Raw genomic sequence first — 21,172 nt, forward strand, 5'->3', positions numbered from 1 at the left:
TTCACCTTCCCCGTGAACTAAACAGGTCACCCAGATGTTTGATCGTGCCAGTTAAAACCGGCCACTGTTTGCTTATCGGTATGGCCCAGAAGACAACAGAAGGGACCTTGTTACACCAGGTCAGCAACGCACCCCGGGCTGGTTCTGGCTTTGGCGCAGCAGTGCGAGGCGCAGAGAGGCACCTCTGGCCACAGGTGCCGCAGCCGGAGCTGGCTCCCGCCGCCAGCGCCCCTTCTGCGCATCCCGGACAGCAGCGGCACGGGGGCCGCGACCGCGACCGGCCCCTCTGCCCGCGCCCCCTGCCCGGCCCGGCTCGGCCCGGCCCGCACTCACCGCCCCTGGGCGCCGAGGGGCCCGGGCCGGCGCGGGGGCCGCAGCCGCCGCAGGGCTCCCCGCAGCACCGCGCTCATCCCGCACACGCCGCAGGGATGGAGAGCGCTGGCTCCGCGCCGCTCTCCGCCGCCTCCCGTCCCGTCCCGTCCCGTCCCGTCCCGTCCCTGCCCCGCCGAGCCCGGCCCTCCCGGAGGAGGGCGCCGGACCGCCCCTTGGAGCCGGGGGGGGCAGCCGAAGGGGCAGCCGGGGGGGCGCCTCCGCACCTGGGGCCGGGCGGGGCAGAGGGAGGGAGCAGAGCTGCCCCGGCCGAACCAGAGCGCTCCAGGGAGTCAGGGGCCGGGCCGGGCGGGGGTACCGCCCGCAGCGCTGCCCACAGTGTCCCTCCTCCTCCTGGGGCTATAAACGAGCGGCCGGAGAGCCCACCGAGCGAGTCGAGGAGCGCACGGAGCCGTCGGGGCAGCTAGCGTCCCTGGGCGAGGAAGATGCTGCCGATCAGGAAGACCGCGAAACAAGGCAAAAGGGTAAATCTGTTTCCCTCCCTCGTGCAGACCCGGCCGCTGCTTCCCCCCCCGTCGCGGTGCCCTCCTCCGGCCTCCGCGGGTGGGCGCTGCCCCGGCGGGACGGGACGGGGCGGGGGAGCAGGCCCGCCGCGGGAGCCTGGCACAGAGCAGGCCCTGGCACAGGGCAGGGCTCCCCGCCGCCTCTCCCGCCTCCGCGGGGTTGAGTCCGCTAGAGAAGGGGAGCCGCTTCTTGACCGGCGCGACCCTCGCCGGTTAACCTCCCTCTAAGGTACTCGGTATCTCCGCAGGTAAGGCGATCTTGTGAAAACGTAAAATAAAGCCACAGTAATTGTACCTGTTCAGCATCGAGACGTTAAGGGTATTTGGACATCGTTATGAGACAGATAAATTAGCTTGATCTTAACGCAGTCACAGCCCATATAATCTTGGTTTCTCTGAACACATAGAATGGAGCCACCAGAGTACAAAACCATGTAGTGTAACACTATTTGATACACAAATTAAGCAGGACTTGCAACACACTTTAAAATTGTAAATTAAAACTAAAATAGTAAATTAAAATTAAAATAGTAAATCTTTTAAGGATAAACTGTCATTGGATGAGATTTCTGTCTCCTGCCTGCTCTGTTTAAAAGGTCCAGATTTCTCACCCCTTGATTAATATGACTGATGTTTGTATAATATCAACCTAGACTCCTATGTATGCATGCCCACTGCTCCCCCATTTAGCTAAAGGAATAAGCCAGGAAAAAGTTATCCAGGCACCAGCAATTCATGCCATTAAAGCAAAGCTATGAGCAATATCTAAGTCAAGCTCTCTGACATACATTAGAACTGGTACCCTGTGCTGCTGCTTGACAAGGTCAGGAGAATCATGTATTCTGTCTTCTATTTAAAGGACACTATTGCCATTAGTAGGGCATATCTTTCCCAGAATGGGTTTTACTCGTTTTTATGTGTAGAGCAAAAGAGCAGAAAGACATGGGAAGAAGTCTATGAGCTCTAGGTCCTACAGGTAGATTGATTATACAAGAAGAAGGTATGGGGTATTTGTTCTGCTTTTTATATTTTGGCATATACCACCTAATTTCAACATCAAGCAGAAATTCCCCCTACAAGCAGTGGAGTTCTCTTTAGGGCTTGAGATGTGAATAGTATTTTCAAGATTTCTTTTCTCTCCACTGATGAAAAGGTGGGTTATAGGTTGACCAAGCAGGATTTTCACTTACACAGTACAGTTACATGCCTAAAGATGGTAGTGGGAATATCTTCATAGGGCCACTTCCACTCACGCTTTCCATGTATAGGTGTAGGGACCATGTGGTGTAACTTCATTCATAGTAGCAAAAAGGACAGCTCACAAAAGCCTTGGATAGCTTTTTACATATACTGTTTTTTGTAATTTAACACATTTTTTGTCTCCTACCAGATCACCTGACAGTACAATATTGATCTGGATTAGACATAAGTGCACAGCAGTAGGTCTCTGAACAAAACAATGTTGATGCTGAATTTTGGTTAGCCATATGGTGGTTAAATAGGTGGTATTTTACACAAAATAATTTTTACATAAAGTAAAAATGGTGTGAAGAGAAGATAGCAGACCTATAATGAAGTCTGCAAAAAGGTTATTTCCATTTGAATCCAGCATGACCTGACAAACTAAGGTTTTATTAAGTATTTTGTGTTTTGTATTTATCTCTCCTGCCATTAGATACCCTGGCGCTAGACTTAATAAATCACAATATGTTAAGGTGCCATGGTCTATTCAAACATGGCTTATGTTGCTTCTGTGTGTTGAAAATGATGATTTGTACTTCAAAATGAAACAGAACTGTGAAGAAAAACTGCTATTAAATACTAGGAGTGACTTTTTAGAAGAAAGTTCTGTTGTAGTACATTTAAATACATAATATAATAATAAATATAATACCTATATATGATGATGTCATTTTGTGTCTATTACTCAATGCCCAGTTAAAAAACAACTGAGGCTGCCTTTACATTAAAGATTTCATTTCTTCTGCATGCCTCTTCTCTGCATATCAAATTTCTGAAGCAGGCTTAATGTACAAAAGATTCTTTGGCAGATAGAGGAAGCATGGACTCAAGCAATGAGCTATTACTGGCCCCATTTGAGGCATTCTGTTATAAATGAAAGTAGGTTTATTGCAAGCACAATCTTCACAAAACCACCTGACATTTACTCTAAAATTGTTTCTCCCTGATTCTGTGGAAACAAAGATAAAAACTTGCACACTTTGTTGAAGTTTTAAAGTCAATTGGCTCAATATTTTGGCAAGTCCATAGTGGAATCTGATGCAGAGATTTGCAGGCCAACACTTGGCAGAGCTCTGCACAGCAGCACTGTACAGACCAGTCCTGACATTTTGCTGCAATGCCAGTGCCTCAGCCAAAGTAGGTGATGCTCTCAGCCAGGATTTGTAGCCTCCAAGGAGCCTCACCCTGCTGTGCATGGTACTGAAACTGGCACAGCTGGCACACTGCTCCTTACTGTTGGAAAGGCCTTGTTCTTGTTCTGCCTAAACAGCAGTTCTGAGACATCCTAAGGGTTTGTCTTTGTTGGATATATGGCATGAGAGAATTGTGTTAATGAAAGATAAGAAAGATAAGAAATGATAATGAAAGATAAGAAAGATAACAACTGAAGTTTGAAGGGTAATTGTAAAAAAAACCTGTCCACTCAGCATGAAAATCACACTCAACTCTATGTCCATAAGGCTTTTCTTTTTTTCTTTTCCCTACTCCTTCAAACTTCTTCTGTTGAAATGAAGAAAACTATGGATGGAAATTTCAGTCCTACCCTTGATTAACTCTTATCCTTTATTCGCTACATATATGTAGTCTTCATTCAACCCCTTTGAATAGATGGAATTATGGTTGCCATCCAATTGTAGAAATCAATCCTACTGTAATAGTAGGTACTTTTTAGAAGGTTTGAACAAGGAAATGAAGCAATTAAAGGAATAAAAATGCAATGTATTTTAGAACAAGCCAGTATTTGTTCTCATGTTTTTCAGTTTTACAAAAAAGATAATTGCCACTTTCCTTGCATTAGTGTGGAGTTCAAGGGAGAAGCAAGGCTTATCTTACATAGGGTTTTGTAAGGTTTGTAATTTGGCACTCTAAAACATTTCAGGGCTGTGCAAAACCAACAGGATTATTTTTTGTTTTGAAAATCTGGGTAAGCAAACCCAGGCCTGTGAAAAGACTGTCAGAAACTGCAAGTCAGCTTTCTGAGATGTGTCTTGTTTGGTAGGAAACTGTTGCATGCTTACTTTTCTGTGGTGCCTGTTGTGCCATCTGGAGTCACAAGCTGCTTGTGGTAAGGCTCTGTGAAGGTGGCATTGGAAGCTAGAGAGCAGATAAGCTAATAGTGAGATCAGTGGTACTAGTGTCTTATTTTAAGAAGTTTCTCATGTATTTTACAGGAGAATTTGAGATGGCGTATTAGTTTCATAGGAACATGACTGGACCACTGACTTGCAGTTCTGGAAACAATATCTCTGGAATACAATATAACTGACTAATGAGAAGCCTTACACACATAATATACGTGTGCATATTAAAGCCTTGTGGTGCAAAAGAGCAGGTCTACCATTCTTTATTTAGAATTTTACAAAGGAAATTTATTACTATTTATTATTGTGGCAAAAATATTTCTGCTTGCTCACAGATATTTATGTCTGCCTTGCAAATACAGAAAATAGCCATCAAATTGAAGAACTATAATTGTTAACCTGCCCTCATGCTTTCTCCAGGGTATTCTAGAACGCTTGGACGCTGGAGAAATTGTGATCGGAGATGGGGGATTTGTCTTTGCTCTTGAAAAGAGGGGATATGTAAAAGCTGGGCCTTGGACTCCTGAAGCAACTGTAGAACATCCAGAAGCAGGTCAGTTTTACTGGGAAATTATATTCCTATAGTGAATGTAAACAATGTAATGGTTGGCTAAATAATAAATATATAGAGCTTTTAGTAGATTTTTAAATAGAAGTGTTCCTTGACACTATAGAATTACATTAAGAACAGCCTAAAACCAGCTCATTTTGCCTGTTTTACTTGCTCTAACACTGGCCAAAATCAGTTTGCTCTGTAGGAATGTGAGTAGTGCAAACATCTACTGATACCTCTTCAGAATGCTCTCCCAATTCTTAATAACTTGCATCCCAGGGACTTTTTCATGCAGATGTGGTTATATTTGTGTTTAATAATATTCAGTGATTTCTTTCTCATGGATTTGTCCAGTCTGTTCTTGTGCTGATCATTTAAAACTTGTAATTTAAATACCTTACAAAAGGGAATTCTGCAGTTAACTATCTGATTTGTTCTAGTAATTCATTTATATTTATAATCTAGTAATTCATATATATTTATAATTTGTTCTAGTAATTCATTTATATTTATAATCTAGTTTTTTTATTGATTCTTTCAGAGAAATGGCAGTTTTTAATAAACATCGTAATGGGAGTATTTAATGTTTCTGGCCACACTGTAAAATGGGGAATGATAAACCTGATAGGAACCTAAAAATTGCAATAAACATTTAACAGAGTAACTCTCTTAAAGTGGACAGAGAGAAAATGACCAACCATTTTATGCCTTCCAGTGTAAAGACTGTAGTGTTAATCATAAATAGCGCAGAAGCGGATGGTATTATCTATTTATGCATGCTTCATTATAAGAAAGCATTTGCCCTAATAATATGATGCGCACTTAATCCCACAAGTCAATTCAGAATATCCTGGGGAAAAAATTTCTTTCTTCTAAGTGTTTTCTATTCCAAGTTAGTTTTTTCTGCTATACAGGAGAAGAAGGAAGGAGTAGAAGGAAAGATACCTTAGTTCTCTCTCCTACATCACTTTATACAATTCACCTATTTATTCAGCCTAATCTTTCTCAGCCTTCAAATGTCACTTCTGTGTCACTTAGCATCCCTAATTTAGGGTTATGGGCAGCTTTAGATAATGCAGAGCTCCAGGAAAGGTTTAAGGATTGATGACCTAATTTGCTGACTCTCATCTCCCAAAGAGACATTCTATCATCTCTCTATTTTTCTCCATGTCTACCTCTGTCTGGCCCTGCGTGTTCTATTTTACAGCTCATAGCCCTTGTCCCATGCTCTTTCTTTCCCCTCTGCTTGTTATTTTTGCACCTCAAAACCCCTCCCCACTCTGCACATGTCTTTTATAGGCTATTTATAAATCCACCCTGCAGGGCAAATCTGCTAATTTCTTTTTGTGCAGTGGGGCTTCTTTCCCTCCATGCTTTTGCTCCTGCTCACTCAAGGGTCATGTTACTTTGAAAGCAGATGTAATAGAACACAAGGAGCAACTGGCAGAGACAGTGGGTGTAACCATACAGCTACCAGAGCTTCTTGTCCTTATAAGGAAAGGAAAAGGAAGGAAGTTCTGAGAAGGAATAATTAAAAAAAAAGAGTTCAAGGCCATTAACTGTATTACAGAAGAGAGGATTTGCCTGACTGGTAATTGTAGAAATTAGGAGATCTATATTTTTCTTCTGAGACAGACTAGGGATTGCTCTATGCTGAGCCATATGCATGGGTGCTTATTGCTCCTATCTCCTCACAGCTTATGTCTGTGTCTTTTATGTAATGTCCAACTCATGATGGATTTAAATGAAAAATTAGTGTTACACATCTGACTCCTAAAATGCATCAAATTATTAATAATGGTTTAGCCTCATGTGTGACTTTTATTCCCATTTCTCAAATGCTGGAGGAAGCATACCGGAAGTCACACAAGTAAACTACAGAGTGGTTTGGGTTTTTGATATTGCACAGTGCTGTGGGTTTGATAAGAACAACAGTGTATTCTACTGGTAAAGCCTATTTGCTTGAGGTTGAATGAGATTCAGGCTGATAGTTATAGCACTATTGTTTCCCTCAAAGTGTATCCCATGTCTCCTATTCACCTGGTATTTTGGGGTATGAAGTTCCTTAATCACATGTGTTAGATTTCATTTTCCTACTTATGTCACCATCCATATTCACACAAAACCCAGGCCTTCTTCTAGGAATGGTCTATTATTGAAATGTCATAGAGCATTTGTGAAAATATTTGTAGATTTTTTTTTCTTTTCTTATTTCCTGACCAGTTTTCATCAATGCTTCCTCATTCAGGAGGATGAAAAAAAAACCCACTAGAAACACACAGAGTCCTTTTATTTGGGATCAGTGGCCTATTGTTATGATATAGGAAAAAGAATCTCCCAGCACTACAATTTTTTTTTTCTCTTCATAAAGATGTGAAAATGAAATTTGATCCCAGGCATTCAAGCAGATTCCAAAAACTTTTTGAACAGTACCTCTGCTACAACCTATGTTCCTGGAAAGATTTTTGTGACTGCTGGGCAAAGAAACACTGTGTTAAATCACCTGTGTAGTAAAAAAATAAGCACTTTGAAGTTACCCAAGGCAGCAACTAGAAATAAAATACTGTACCAGTAGACACAAGCAAGGGACACTACAGCGATCCTTCATTGAAAGCAGACACGCTTGCATGTATGCACATTAAATCTAGCAACATAAAATGTTTTTTGAGCTTTTCTGCTGCAGAAAGCTATGTTTGTTGCAGAATACGGGAGTAATTTTATTCTCATGACAAACTTGCATTTTTTTTTAGTGACACAAACTGTGTCTGTGGACAATGAGTTGTGATAAACTAGGACTTCAGGAAAACCTTTCTAAACATCTGCCATAGAAATTGCAGTGTTCTTGTGTGTGTAGGTAATAAGTATCTTGTGTGCAGTAAGTAAGGAACTCCTGTATTTTCTATAAGCTGTTAAGCATTTAACTCTATTTTACATGATCAGTAGCATTCTAGTAATTATTATAACTATTATTCTGTGGGTATATATATAAAATCAATTAACAGTTCCTGTTCTGTTGCTGTTGTGGCAATTGAAGTATACTGCTTACAGCCAGAAAGGCATGGCTACCATTACGGAGCCTTTTCCCAAAGTCCTAATGTAGGAAATTTGTCTATTCAAAGTAATGGTGACCTTTCCTTTAAAAGGATTGTTGTCGATATAGTAAAATCATCATGTGGAGACATATGGGGAGAATTAACTTCGTGCTGTGAGTCACTTTTCTGGAGCAACAAATCTTCTTTTAAGTGAGAATGTATTTAGCAAAATAGATCTTTGGTTTGGCTGACTATACTCTTTAAAAACATTGCTGGGGGAGAAAACTCAAAAATGTAGACTAGAGGAGGTGATGAAACACTGTATTCTTCCATATAATTATCATGTCCCTTAATTTGTTGATATGATACTTTCTTCTGTTTTCTTCTTCATAATATAGAAGCTAAGAGAAGATAGCTTTTTCATTTGAAGCGCCTTTTGTCTGGTATTCCTTGTTATGCCTTCATATTCTTTTGTCAGTCATCTGTTATCCCTTCCTAAATCACAATACAAAAGCTCTATCCAGCCCTACATCTGGGAATCTGGAGGACTGCAGAAAATAGAGGATTGTTAAGGTGGCAGGCAAAACTGAATCTGCAGCTAAACTATATAGAAATCTTCAGTCATTCTTAACAGAAAAGAATGAAGAAGAAAATTTTCTACCCAATGTTTTGATGGTGAAAAGAAAGAAATTCTATGCAGACTTGGGTACTGCTTCTAATTTCTCATAATTGGTTTCCTAGTAAACACAATGTCACTTATTTTACAATAACATTACATCAACAAACACTGGATTTGGGGATAACACAGTAATAACCTTGTCTCTTAATTTGCAGTTCGTCAGCTTCACCGAGAATTCCTCAGAGCTGGATCCAATGTTCTGCAGACCTTCACCTTTTATGCCAGTGAGGACAAACTAGAGAACAGGGGCAATTATGTAGCTGAGAAAATAAGTGTGAGTAACCAGTTTTGGAGATACAAAATAAGTTGAAAATAAGTTGTTCAATTTCAAAAGGTTTGGCAAAGGTATTATCAAGTTTATCCTAACAGTTTTGGGTATATTTGAGGACCAGAGAATGAGATGATGGAATTACAGAGTTTGAAATAGCAAAAAAACAAGGTGAAGTGACAAAAACCCCAAACCAAAACAAAAATCAAACACAAAATTAGGAAGGGATGAAGAGGGGAAAGAGAATGCCCACATTGTATTTTTCTGTATTTTGATCTGAGGAGATGGGTTTATGGAGTTTAGGTACAAAGATTATAGAGAGTACTAAATGGACAGAGAGCAAAACTAGTGAAAAAATAGAGATGTTTTAGAATCCAGAGAAATTACTGAACTGTAAAAATGGTGAAGAATCTTAGAGAATAATGAACAGCTAATGAGAACAAAATGTTTTTAGAACCACATCTTCATTAAGTAGCAACTAAAATAATCTAAGCTATATGCTGTATTCAATATTCCCCTCCTCTTGTGTGAAGGTAATTTTTACATCAGCAGAAGTAGTACCCTGTCAGTGTTTTCTTACCCCCTACATAGAAGAATTGTAGGATTCTGGGTGTGTTTACTAGACACAGGCCCAAGGTCTAGTGGAATTCCTGGCCAAACATTTCTATATAATACCTTTGATACTAGAATGTTTGGCATTGAGTGGTTTCTCTGATCCTGTTCCTTTGGTCCTACTGTACATTCTGTCTTCTGCAAACTAGAGAAAATTCTCCAGGGCTCAGGGAGGAAGGAATAGCTGTATCTGTGAAGATATCCTCAGTCTGAAATTAGAACAATCTGGACACTAGGGAAACACTTGAGGCTTAATTGAGTTCATCCCAAAATGTCATATGACCAAATTAATCTGAAATGCTCTACCTTTTACAACACTGAAATGTCTGAAGTGGTAGTCCCAGAAACACAGTAACCCTGGAACAAGTCAATCTTCAATTCTTGCTGATGTGCAGAATTATAAAGGCTAGAGAGCACCTGGTATTTGGATTGCATTACATCAAACATCTCAAAATTTATTTCCTGCCAGTTCTAGAATCAGGTTGCTCCAGGATTTAATTAATTTATGGTTCCACCTCACAGAGTCCCGAAACATGTACCTATGCACAAATGCAAGTGGGTAGCTGTCAGCAACAGCTTTAAAAATCAGCTGGGTTTTTGAGGCAGCCATGTAAAACTTCAGCAGAGAGAAGCTTATGGACTTAGAGACTTCTAAATAGTCTATGGACTGCAGAGAACCTGCTGTAATCGATACTTTTGAAATACCACAAATAATGATTCTTTTTCCCAGATTTTTTTTTTTTCTCAGTTTAACCTCTTTTTGAAAAGCTGTTCTGGTCATCCTAGTTTAGATATAGAAGGAATATGACTTCCAGTCTTAGTGATTAATTAGCAATATTTTTCCCTTTCTTTAAGTTGGCAACTTTAATATCACATAATTCATGCTTTCTTTTAAAAAATGTCTTAAATAACCCTGTATGAATATTATATCGGGGGTGGGAGGTGTTAATTATCAGAACAGTAAAATATATTTAAAAAAAGAAAAGTTAGAATTCTCATATATCTTGTTTTCCATTCAAAATTTCAGAATGAAAACATATGCTTAGGTGTAACTAATTAATTTTCTAAGAAGCAAAGAAAATTCCACTTCAAACCAAATATTTGTTTTTTATAGGCTATTTGTGTAAGATCTATTAATTGTAATGTATTTTGTAGTATTTGACAATATGATAACTTAGAGGAGGTAAGAAATTATTTTTCTAATGTTTGTTACTGTTTAAAAGAATCTTATCTTCCTAATCAAGATTACTCTAAAAATCCATTTGATTTTAATTATATTTAGTTTAAATTTAACAAAAATATGAAAAAGCCATTATGACTTCTCACTATTTTTGTCCTTCTAGGGTTCTGCATACCTCTGGTAAGATAAAACTAACAGATTCTATGTTCACACAGTGCCACAAAGTGAATGAAGCTGCTTGTGACATTGCAAGAGAAGTGGCTAATGAAGGTGATGCTTTAGTGGCTGGAGGAGTCAGTCAAACACCATCTTACTTAAGCTGCAAGGATAAAACAGAGGTTAAAGCAGCCTTTCAAAAGCAACTGGAAGTCTTTATGAAGAAGAATGTGGACTTCTTAATTGCAGAGGTAAATCTGTAAAAATAAGTATGTGCCTTCAACTGGCACAGTGTTAACTTTTAAGATGTCAAGCCTATTTTAGGAAGCATCCCTACATGTTTCTACCTACTTCAAGATTTTCTGCTGTGCTTTTATCTCAGTAGTATCAGATATTTTTTTGTAAATGCCCACCAACATCTGCAGGTGTTCTAGAATAGGATCTTTGAACGCCATTTCTACCTAAGTCAAGTAAAATTCTGTACGAATACAAAGACAAAATGTTGCTGGGATCTGGACTAATCCCTATTTCTTCCAGTACATGCTCTTCCAGTACATGCTCTCCCAGTTGCTGGGAAAGCAACCTAAGACAACTTTTCTAGTTGACTATAGGTCTTGTGTTAATCCTTGATTAATCTCCCCTATCGGCATTCTTGTTCTGAAACAAAAGTAACATTATTTTTAATTTATTTTTACTTACTTTTAAAAATCCTTTTTTAACTGTGTGGCCAGTAAACTCAATTGAATTATGTTAGTATAAATCAGAAAATTATCAAATCATTGTATTGATGGTTAATTTGGGGTCTGGATAGGAATTTTTATATTTCTTTGCTGAGAAACAAAATAGCCTAGTTTTAATTTTTTTCAGTATTTTGAGCATGTTGAAGAGGCTGTCTGGGCAGTTGAAGTTCTAAAAGAATCTGGAAAGCCAGTTGCAGCTACGATGTGCATTGGTCCAGAAGGAGACATGCATGGAGTGTCCCCTGGACAATGTGCTGTCCAGCTGGTAAAGGCTGGTAAGAATCTGTTTTAATGTGCCCTTTGAAAATATGGAAAAAGTCCCTAATTATTTAAATAAATAGATGTGTATGTCAAGTAGGTAGCTTCCCAGTTGTATCTCATAGGAGTTATGACTCTGTAGAAAAGTCTTTATGAGTACTTTACTAGAACAGTCTTGTAAAAACATATGGGAATAAAGCTTCAAATCCTTGATTATCTGTATGAAATGGGTAAGAGCAATAGCCATAGAAAACTGATACTGAATACAGCAAAATCCTAAACCTGCTCAAATTTCATTGCAGACCCATCCCCAAATTCTAGAATCACAAGCACAAAGCTGCTTTTGATTCTCTGCTCTTGTTTTTGCACACAGTTCAAGCTCAAGATGAGAAAATTAAGGGAATGACAAAATTAATAATATTGCCTATGAAAGGCTGTTTTCTACGGAACAAGGGGAAGGGCAGAAGAAATTAATCAGGGGCATGATGGGTGAAGATACACAAGTTTACATATCTATCCTGAAGTGCTCTTTTCCTTTCAAGTTATAGTTGAAATCCAAAGGTAGAACTTCTGTTAGGAACCTGCCACCTGTTTCCATATGTGGCTCTACATAATCAGACTTTACTGATTAAACACTGTAGGAGGGTAGAAGAAAAAACATCTGTAGAAGATGTGATTCATCATTAGAAAGGTAAAGAGGAGTGCAGCTGAGATGTAAATGGCATGATCAACCTCAGGAGAGTTGTGCCTGGCTGTAGCACAGCTGCCTTGTTTCCATAGCACTGGTGTGAAGGTGGACAGCACTGCTTCTAGAGTGCTGTGGAACTTTCATCTCCCACTTTCTGGGGAGCTGTGACTTGAAGTTACTTTCCTCCTCCTAGGTGCTTCTATAGTTGGAGTCAACTGCCATTTTGATCCAGAAACTTCCATCGAAACTGTGAGGCTGATGAAAGAGGGCTTGCAGGCTGCTAAACTGAAAGCCCACCTGATGTGCCAGCCACTTGCTTTCCATACTCCTGATTGTGGAAAGCAGGGATTTATTGATCTTCCGGAATTTCCCTTTGGTAAGACAAGGGTGTATTTTTTGTTGGTGGTGTTGCTTTATTGGCTGTTCCTGGCTTTTATTGCCCCCAGCTTTTAGTACAGCTGAAGCTGCAAGGTGTCCTTTTAGTCAATATGATGAGTCCTAGTTATCCTAGTCCTGGCGTTTTCCAGACAGATCAAAATGTAATATTGGAGTAAAGATAATCCACATAGGGAGAACACTTCAGTAGTATCACAGCATGTAACTCAATGTGTAATTATGATGAGAAGAGTTAAAATGCCACAATATAAATTAATTTAAAAAATATTCTTCCTCATGCTATAGAACCCTGTTCAGGACTGCTGTAAACAGTCCAAAGAGCAGCAGCAAATGTAGTAAAAAACCCTCATTTTTCTGGGTTGTGATATGTATCCCACAAGTCCTTACACATTTACTTGTGTAAGAGTTTAATGTACAATGCAGTACAATGGATATAGGAACATTATTATTGCACTCATAATATTTAAATCTTGTGACTATCTAATGTATGTGACATTAGAGAGACACCAGAAAGAGGACTTTAATATTGCTAACAAATTAGCAGTTTGGAGAAGAAATCTCCATGTATGCTCAGGAGAAACTGTACAAAAACTGGGAGAGTTAGCCATTTAATATTTATATAAGGCTTGCGTATTTAGGGCTTATTTTCATGTGAGTATTTTGCCCTGTAACTAAGGGCAAAATCAGCTTAAACATTTTAAGACTGATTAGAAAATACTTTCATTTTCAGATAACATACACCCTTCTTTTCAAGATCAGAGTAAATGGTCCCAAAACGCTCACAATTTGAATTTGCAGCAAAAAAACCTGAGAAGTAGATGTGATTTTCAGGAAGCTCGTTGTTTTTCTTTAAATTCCTCTTTTTACATAAATGAAGGAAAGAGAATAAAGCATAAGCCTGGGGCATTCATTAAATGGTAATAACACGTCTGAGTCCTGAAAATATCTAAGATGTTTAAAAGTGTTATGAACTCATTTATCCTATTCATTCCTTCATATAGTTCCGCTGATTGCAAGCAGGAAAAAAAAAGTCAAACAGGCGCAGTAAGCAATCAAGTGAATGGAAGGATTCACTCTGGTTTGTTACGGTTCTTGGCTTGTGTGCTATAAGCAATCTGTATGACATCTCAGCATTTAGAATTTCCATGAATAATTAATTGGTGAAGACCTGCTCTGTGAGTGTTTTCAAAACCCTGAAGTAGTAATTGATTGCTTGACAGCAGATAATCTCTTCAGTAAATCATTTTTAAACTGACCAAATTACCTGGTTTTCATGAAGGCAATAACAGGGATATTTAGATATCTGAAGAGTACATATACTCTCTACAGGGCAACAAGATCTCAGTTTCTAGGGAAGCATTAGGTATGTTGAATTGACAAACTCCAGCAATTAGATGCCAGAAAGATTTATTTTTCTGTAGATCTATTTCCATTTTTCTATGTTTTCTCTTCTGTTTTATTGCAATTTCTCTGAAATGTCACCAGTTAAATAAGGACAATGTTTTAGAAAGAAATGACCTAGTCACTGAAAACATACCCAAGGGTAGAAATATTGAGGGGGCAAATCAAAGAGCATGTTACAGTTTTTCCTCATCAAGAATTGTTAAGTTAGAGATACTTAATTCTGAATAAAGCCAAGAAAAGTATTGCATTGACAGACATGGAAAAAATAAATAAAATGTTAGTCAGTTTTGGGAAGGAATCTCTCCAATTTAAAGACAAGGATGTTGTGTGGCACAGTATCAAATGCTTTGTGGAAGTCCAGGAAGGTGACATTCGTCACTCTTCTCCACCAATGCTGTAACCCCATCACAGGAGGCCACCAAATTTGTAGGCACAGTTTGTCCTCAGTAAAGTCATATTGGCTGCCACCAATCACATCCTCATTTCCCATGTGCCTTAGTACAAGTTCCAGGTGATTTGATCCAAGGTTTTTCTGGGCATTGTAAGACTGACTGGTCTCTCTTTCTCTGGCTTTTCCTTTTTCTGCCTTTTTAAAAGTGTGGGTTATGTTTCCCTTTCTCCAGTCACTAGGAACTTCACTGGACTGTCACAAGTTTTCAAGTATAATGGACAGTGGCTTAGCCACTTCATCTGCCATCAAATCAATGCATCTCATCAGATCACATGGATTGTGACAGGGTGATGGAGATGACAGGGAAACCTATACTGTTCCCCTGACGCTTAGTTGCTTATACAGGTGTAAGTTGAGTGCACAATGATGCATTCTTACTGTTGATCATTTGTATAAATTTTGCATTAGCTTTTAAATAATATATCAAAGAGGAGGAAATAATGCATTTGTGCTTCTGATGCTTTCTATCATATCTGCAGCACTGTACAAAAGCTTGTTTTTATTTGAACAGCTCTCTAAAATGCTTAATCAAAGTTTTCCAGGCCATCTACTTTTCCTTTGTTTCATCTTTCCCTCTGAGAGCAATAATTTTCTTTATAAGAATCTTCAGTTGTCTCCCTTCTGCTTTTTTATTTGTAAACCTGATTCTTAACTACAAAATGGACTTAGGGTATATATCTGCTTTCTATCAACTTCTTGCATGTTAGACATTTTTGGGACAGGACATTGGGACATTCTTCAATCCTACTCTCCTTTGTTGCTGGAGCCTTACTACCTCAACCACAGCTTCTTTGCCCAGCAGTGTTCAGTGCACAGACATGATGCTGCACTTAACTGATAACCATGCTGGTTCACATCCTGCAGATGTGCATATCCATTAAGAAGTGTGAGGATTTTTGTCCTTTTATTTCTGTATTTTCATTTCTTAAAGTTTCTTCTTCAGTCCCCATTCTTTTCTTTCCAGTTGTGCCTCCAGCTCCTTGAGGTGTGCTTTTACTTTTTACTCCTTTACTTCCACAAGTCTACTCTCTCAGGTCTCATTATTCCATCACAATGCTCAAAAAACTTGCAACAGAGATGGCATTCTAAATTACATGCACACAGAACTTTCCACAAGGAATGAGGTGTTTTGAGGCAGCAAGCTGCTCATGACTGGGATTATACCTAAGGGTTGGTCTAAGAAATAGCTAAGATCCCAGCTGAAACAACTGGCTGCCAATATCCGATTGTGGAAAAAAGAGCAATAAGCATTTTTGAGGAATAATTACCAGGATTATTCCTATGCCAGTAGGCTGATACATTCTCCTTTCACAGATCAGTGTGTGGAAATCAGTTTTCCCAGATATTGATTGTTTATTAGGAAATATAGCCATAACATTGAAAATATTCCAATTCTTCAGCTAAGAACTCTGCAAAATGGTAAACATGATCTGCCTCAGAAGATACTAGGTGCTGTTTTGGCAGGCCAAACATGCTTACAAGCACAGGTCAGTGGAGCACTGCAGAAAAAGCTAGCCTTCTAAAGGTTTCAATCTCTGATTCTAGGTCAGACAGTTCAAACACATACGTCTACATCTACAACCACTTTTGCAAACAGAGTGCAAGTGTATCAACAACATGATTTCTTACCAAAAAAATGGATAAAAATTGAATGGACCATGATGGAAACTTAAGATAATGTCTTTGCAGGTCTGGAGCCAAGAATTGCCACCAGATGGGACATTCAAAAATATGCAAGAAAGGCCTATGACTTAGGAATTCGTTTCATTGGAGGCTGCTGTGGATTTGAGCCATATCACATCCGAGCAATAGCTGAAGAGTTGGCTCCTGAAAGAGGATTTTTGCCAGAAGCTTCTGAGAAACATGGTAGCTGGGGTGATAACCTGAGCATGCATACCAAACCCTGGGTCAGAGCAAGGTACGTATATCTGACCTGGAAGCCAACACACCTTTTGCAAAGGCTTACATTGCTCCACAGAGCACACTGGCTTAGCTGATATGGGCATCTAAATATCACTGTAAAGATTTTATGGTTAGAATTATGTTTTATGTTTAATCTCCAAGAATTAAAGCTGACCTAAGAGCAGGGAAAGAGGTGAAGGAGAAGTAGAGGAGATCCTGTGAATGTAATTCATGACAATGAAAAGGAGAATATTGTATATCAGCTCCCAGTGGTGGCTTGCTTACAGTATTCCTTTCAAAGACGGAAAGATACTTTTAAAGCATGTAGCATTTAATTGCATATTTTCATTCATACTTCTATATATAAATATAATGTCCATCTTTACAAGTTAGATGACCCTTTGCAATTGTCTTCTAAGTCACATTTCCTTCAATATTATGAAGTGCTGGGAAAAAAACCCTGAGTTTCTTTTTCTTTATTTAGGGCAAGAAAAGAATACTGGGAGAATCTGAAGCCTGCTTCCGGCAGGCCATATTGTCCTTGCATGTCAAAGCCAGATGGCTGGGGAGTGACCAGAGGAGCCAAGGAGCTGATGCAACAGAAAGAAGCAACAACTGAACAACAGCTGAAGGAGCTCTTCCAGAAAAAGAAGTTCTAATCCACTGCAGTTATGTAAATCTTAAAATGATTTATCTACAGGCCATCTCATGCTTCAGAAGAAAATCTGTGAAGATGAGTACTGTGTTGATCTGTCAGTCAAAATGTAATGAGAGACAAAATGAAGAAAAAATGTGATTACATATGTCTAACTTTGAAAATAAAATCCTTCTCTGGACAAATAGTTTAGAGAATACACAGTCAAAAGTAATTTTGGATTCTCATAATAATTGAGCTTCTGTTAGCTGAGTGCCATTAATTGGGTAGACACAGAAATACCTGGAAAGTCATAACTGGCTCAATTCACCTGTGAAGAAAGAAAAAGCGATCTATAAATACAGTGTCAACAGACTTCAACTCCCAAGTCTTTTTTCAGTTTGGTTTTATAGGAGCTTCCTCAGACCTCAAGATTTGTTGAGAACTAGTGCAGGAACACACAAACTGCCAATTATTTGTGGTCACTTTCTTGGTTTCAAGAGAACAAAAGTAAACTGAAAAATGTATCTTATAATTGTTATCAAAACCTAAGGAAAATGAGATCTTGCAGGAATTCCTTATATGCAGAGAGCTTTTAGAAGAGAAAAATGGCAGGTAGACAAAACTCAGTTTTTGTCTTAAGGTACCATGTACACAAGATTTACTCTTCTGGGGATTAAAAGGCTTAAGAAATTACTCTGCAATCTAAAGAAATGTCAAATAAATTAAAAAGAATATAATTCAATAGTATTGTATTATCTTCACACCTTAAACTGTAAAACCTCAAAAAGTATATTGTTTCTCCAGTAAAAAAATAATTTTCAAATGATGCAGTTTATTTCTGGAAATCTCACTTTAATTACTTGGTTATCTTAAAACAGCAGGTTTCTAAGATATAACTCCCATTTAAAAGAGCAGTACACATCTCTTTTTTTTTTCCCTTTTTTTTTTTTTTAATCTGATTGATTCACTCTGCAATCTTAGTTTTAACAAATGAAAAACTCTGTTAGGAAATAGATCCATCCATTCAAGTTGAGAAAACCCATGGAATTTGTACACTGATTTGTTTTCAAACAAGATAAGGTTTTCATAGGAAGGGTACCACTATATTTAGAACTTGTAAAGCCCACATTTCCATCATTAATTTTTGTAAGTACCACCCAACTTCAATTTCTGTTTAAAATGAATTTTCACCCATCCTACGTTAAGGCAACTACCTTTATGAAAATCTCATTCTCACAGTCAGTGTTGAAAGATGTAGTTAGACTACTTTTCATGTATAAGCTTATTTCCTTGTTTCTATCCATGCTGGTATTCTGCAGTTCAGGAAACACTTACATAGACAACACTTCAGTGAGAAACTTAATGCATCCTTTTCAGACTGTTATTGGCAGACAGGTTTAAGCCTGCCTTCCCGAGGCTTAAAACATATTAAAAAAACACTTACTAGCCAGAAAAAAGCAGACAAATCAAGAAAGTAGGTATTTTAAAATGCAGATTATTTGGAAAGCATCCATGTGAGTATATATTTTATATGCTTTATAAACTCCTTTCCTTCCTAAGTGATTCTCAACATTACCTCTGCAGAGAGTGAATATTGCAGAATCTGTAAAACACGAATGCCAGATCTTTGATCATCGTCAAAATGTATGTAGCATTAAGAACATATGCTTGATTAGGTGGCCTAAAACAGAGGCTACAACCAGTACAGAAGTGTTTTGAACAATTATTATCTATTTAGGGACTTCTTGTTGCACAGAATGCTGTTTGACCATCATACACTAACTATACGAGTAGCTGGGCCGATTTTTTTGAAACTGTCATAACATACAAAAATTTGTATTGAAATGAATGACTTCACAACACAGAATACTGAAGAACCTGGTATTTATGAAAATATGATTTTTTCATTTTTGGTATCCAGTTTGGAAAGGATGAATTTTAACATATTATAATGAGAAATACTTAAAGGCCATTTAAAGACGTGGAACATGAGAGCTGGCCCAAGAGCAGGGTGAAACAAATATTCCCTGTTTTATTCATATCACAGACTGGGTTTATAAAGGATTTCCAGTGGGATGGAAACAATTTCAGCATGCTTTATTGATCACTAATAAACCCAATCTACTAAGAAAACCCAAACTCCACCCAAAAAAATCCAACACTACTGTCCTCAAAAAAACACCCCAAACCCAAAAACCTACCAACCAGCAAGCCTACCAAGCTTTCTCTCCCATTTGTTTCTGTGTAACAATTTAGGCATAAGGAAACTGTTAGATTTTCACATGTTTCTAATGGTTACATGACTTGTTAAGGAAATAAGAAAAGCCAACAGCACAGTCCTAGGAAATTTGGTTACCTGGAAACCTTTCTGAAAACTTTAGGAGGTGAAAGGGGCTTTAGAGGGCTAGTTCCTGTATTTAGTACCCTAAGGATCATTTATTTGTAGGGCAAGATGTTTGCTTAGCCTGTTTGGAAATATATCTAATGATGTAGCTTCCATGACAACACCAGGTTAGTTCAATGTCTACAATGCAGAAACAAAATATTTGGAGATGGAAGGGACCCCCAAGGATTGTGTTTGGTTACTTCACCCTTAACAAAATTTTCCTAATTTGAATGTTCCTTGGTGGAATTTATTCTTTCTTTATTATTTTTCATTGTTTTTTCCATTATTTCTTTACAGCTCATCAGAGACATGAAGACACAAAGAATTTCTTCCTTTGCTAAAGTCTGTTATACATTTGAAGATTTAAATACATTCCTTGTTTCTCTCTCAATCAAACATACTCTGTTCATTCATTCTTCCCTCTGAGTCTATGATTTATCATATACCCAGAAATCACCTCCATCAGATCTTTATCCAGACCTTATCTCCTATGTTTTTTTATCTGTGAGCTGAAGTGAAGTGATCTGAACATCAGAAGTACAGATCCAGAAGTGAAAAGCTAAAGTCTTTGACATTTCTAAAATCTAAATAATTCTTACTCATGACACTGAATGTCAGACCAAGAGGGACCTGAACAAACCATAAACTTCAGAAACTACTAGCTATCTGCACTACTCATTAGGAGATGGATACATATTAAGTAAGCTCTGAAGTTTCCAAGAATTTCATGCAAAAAAAAAGGCCTAAAAACCTGCTGAGTAATGGTCAGTTGTTGGTCTGATTTAATCTGTAAACCAAAAAAATGCAAGAGGGTGTTGTAAAGAAGGAAAATTGGGAGTTAGTAACAAAACCCACTTTTTTTTTTTTTTTTTTTTTTTTTTCAGAAAACACAGCTTTTTTTCCCCTGCTCTTTTGAAAAGAAAGTTTTCTAAGACTCCTACTAAATCTGACATCTTCGGGTACCACAAATTTCTTCCTAAAGCAGTTAAGGGCTCCACCTTATCTTTCAACTCTATTCACAAATGCAATGGCAGGTTCAGTGACATTTTTTAAATCTAAATGTCGAAAGAAGTGGATTAATGTATCTGTCTTGTTCTGCTCCTTTGATGTAAAAAAATATTGAACATAAAATAATCTACTTTAATCCTGCATTTAAGAATAGACACCAGTGAAATAGGACAGAATATTATAGTAAATAATATAGGGCAGAATATTATGGTAAAATACATTATTTCAGCAGCTTGCTCTGTTACAAAGTTCTTTGTTACCTTTTTCTTATGTTCCACTTTATTCAGATAGATGGTATTTGACACAAATTTTATGAAATCATGATACTGAATCTTTCCAGTGGTGTTTACTTTTCCATGTACAACTCCTGAGAGAGACAGCAATCAATTACATCCATACATTAGGGAATCTGAAGATGGACTTTCCATATATTTTGGTCAAGTACACCTCAGAGCTTCTGTGTCTAGTAAAGTTGTGTATCTGAAAGAAAAACAAATTTGGGTAATAGGACTTGATGCTATCAGAGTGGAGAGTATGAATTTCAAATCAGATTGAGAAGTGTATATTTGGAATGGGGAGAACTATGACTTACCTCACAATTGACAA

General features: G+C 38.2%; 2 protein-coding genes across 2 annotated transcripts in view; one reads left to right on the forward strand and one right to left on the reverse strand.

Moving 5' to 3' along the window:
* Positions 1-678, reverse strand: part of DMGDH (dimethylglycine dehydrogenase) — a 40,935-nt gene extending 40,257 nt beyond the window's left edge. Inside the window, exon 1 of the mRNA XM_071425257.1 lies at positions 334-678. Within this exon, the coding sequence (XP_071281358.1) occupies positions 334-410 (77 nt within the window). The 5' untranslated portion in view covers positions 411-678. The remainder of the gene's footprint in view (positions 1-333) is intronic.
* Positions 610-20,486, forward strand: LOC139589136 (betaine--homocysteine S-methyltransferase 1). Its single transcript, XM_071425258.1, has 8 exons — positions 610-854; positions 4,637-4,769; positions 8,636-8,754; positions 10,756-10,947; positions 11,564-11,711; positions 12,576-12,758; positions 16,323-16,551; positions 17,020-20,486. The coding sequence occupies exons 1-8, from the start codon at positions 816-818 to the stop codon at positions 17,192-17,194; spliced, it is 1,218 nt and encodes a 405-aa protein (XP_071281359.1). The 5' UTR covers positions 610-815; the 3' UTR covers positions 17,195-20,486.
* Positions 20,487-21,172: the final 686 nt, after the last annotated feature.

This window comes from Agelaius tricolor, unplaced genomic scaffold (genome assembly GCF_023055355.1).
Source record: "Agelaius tricolor isolate 1412-34295 unplaced genomic scaffold, bAgeTri1.0.p SCAF_4, whole genome shotgun sequence".
Lineage (NCBI taxonomy): Eukaryota > Metazoa > Chordata > Aves > Passeriformes > Icteridae > Agelaius > Agelaius tricolor.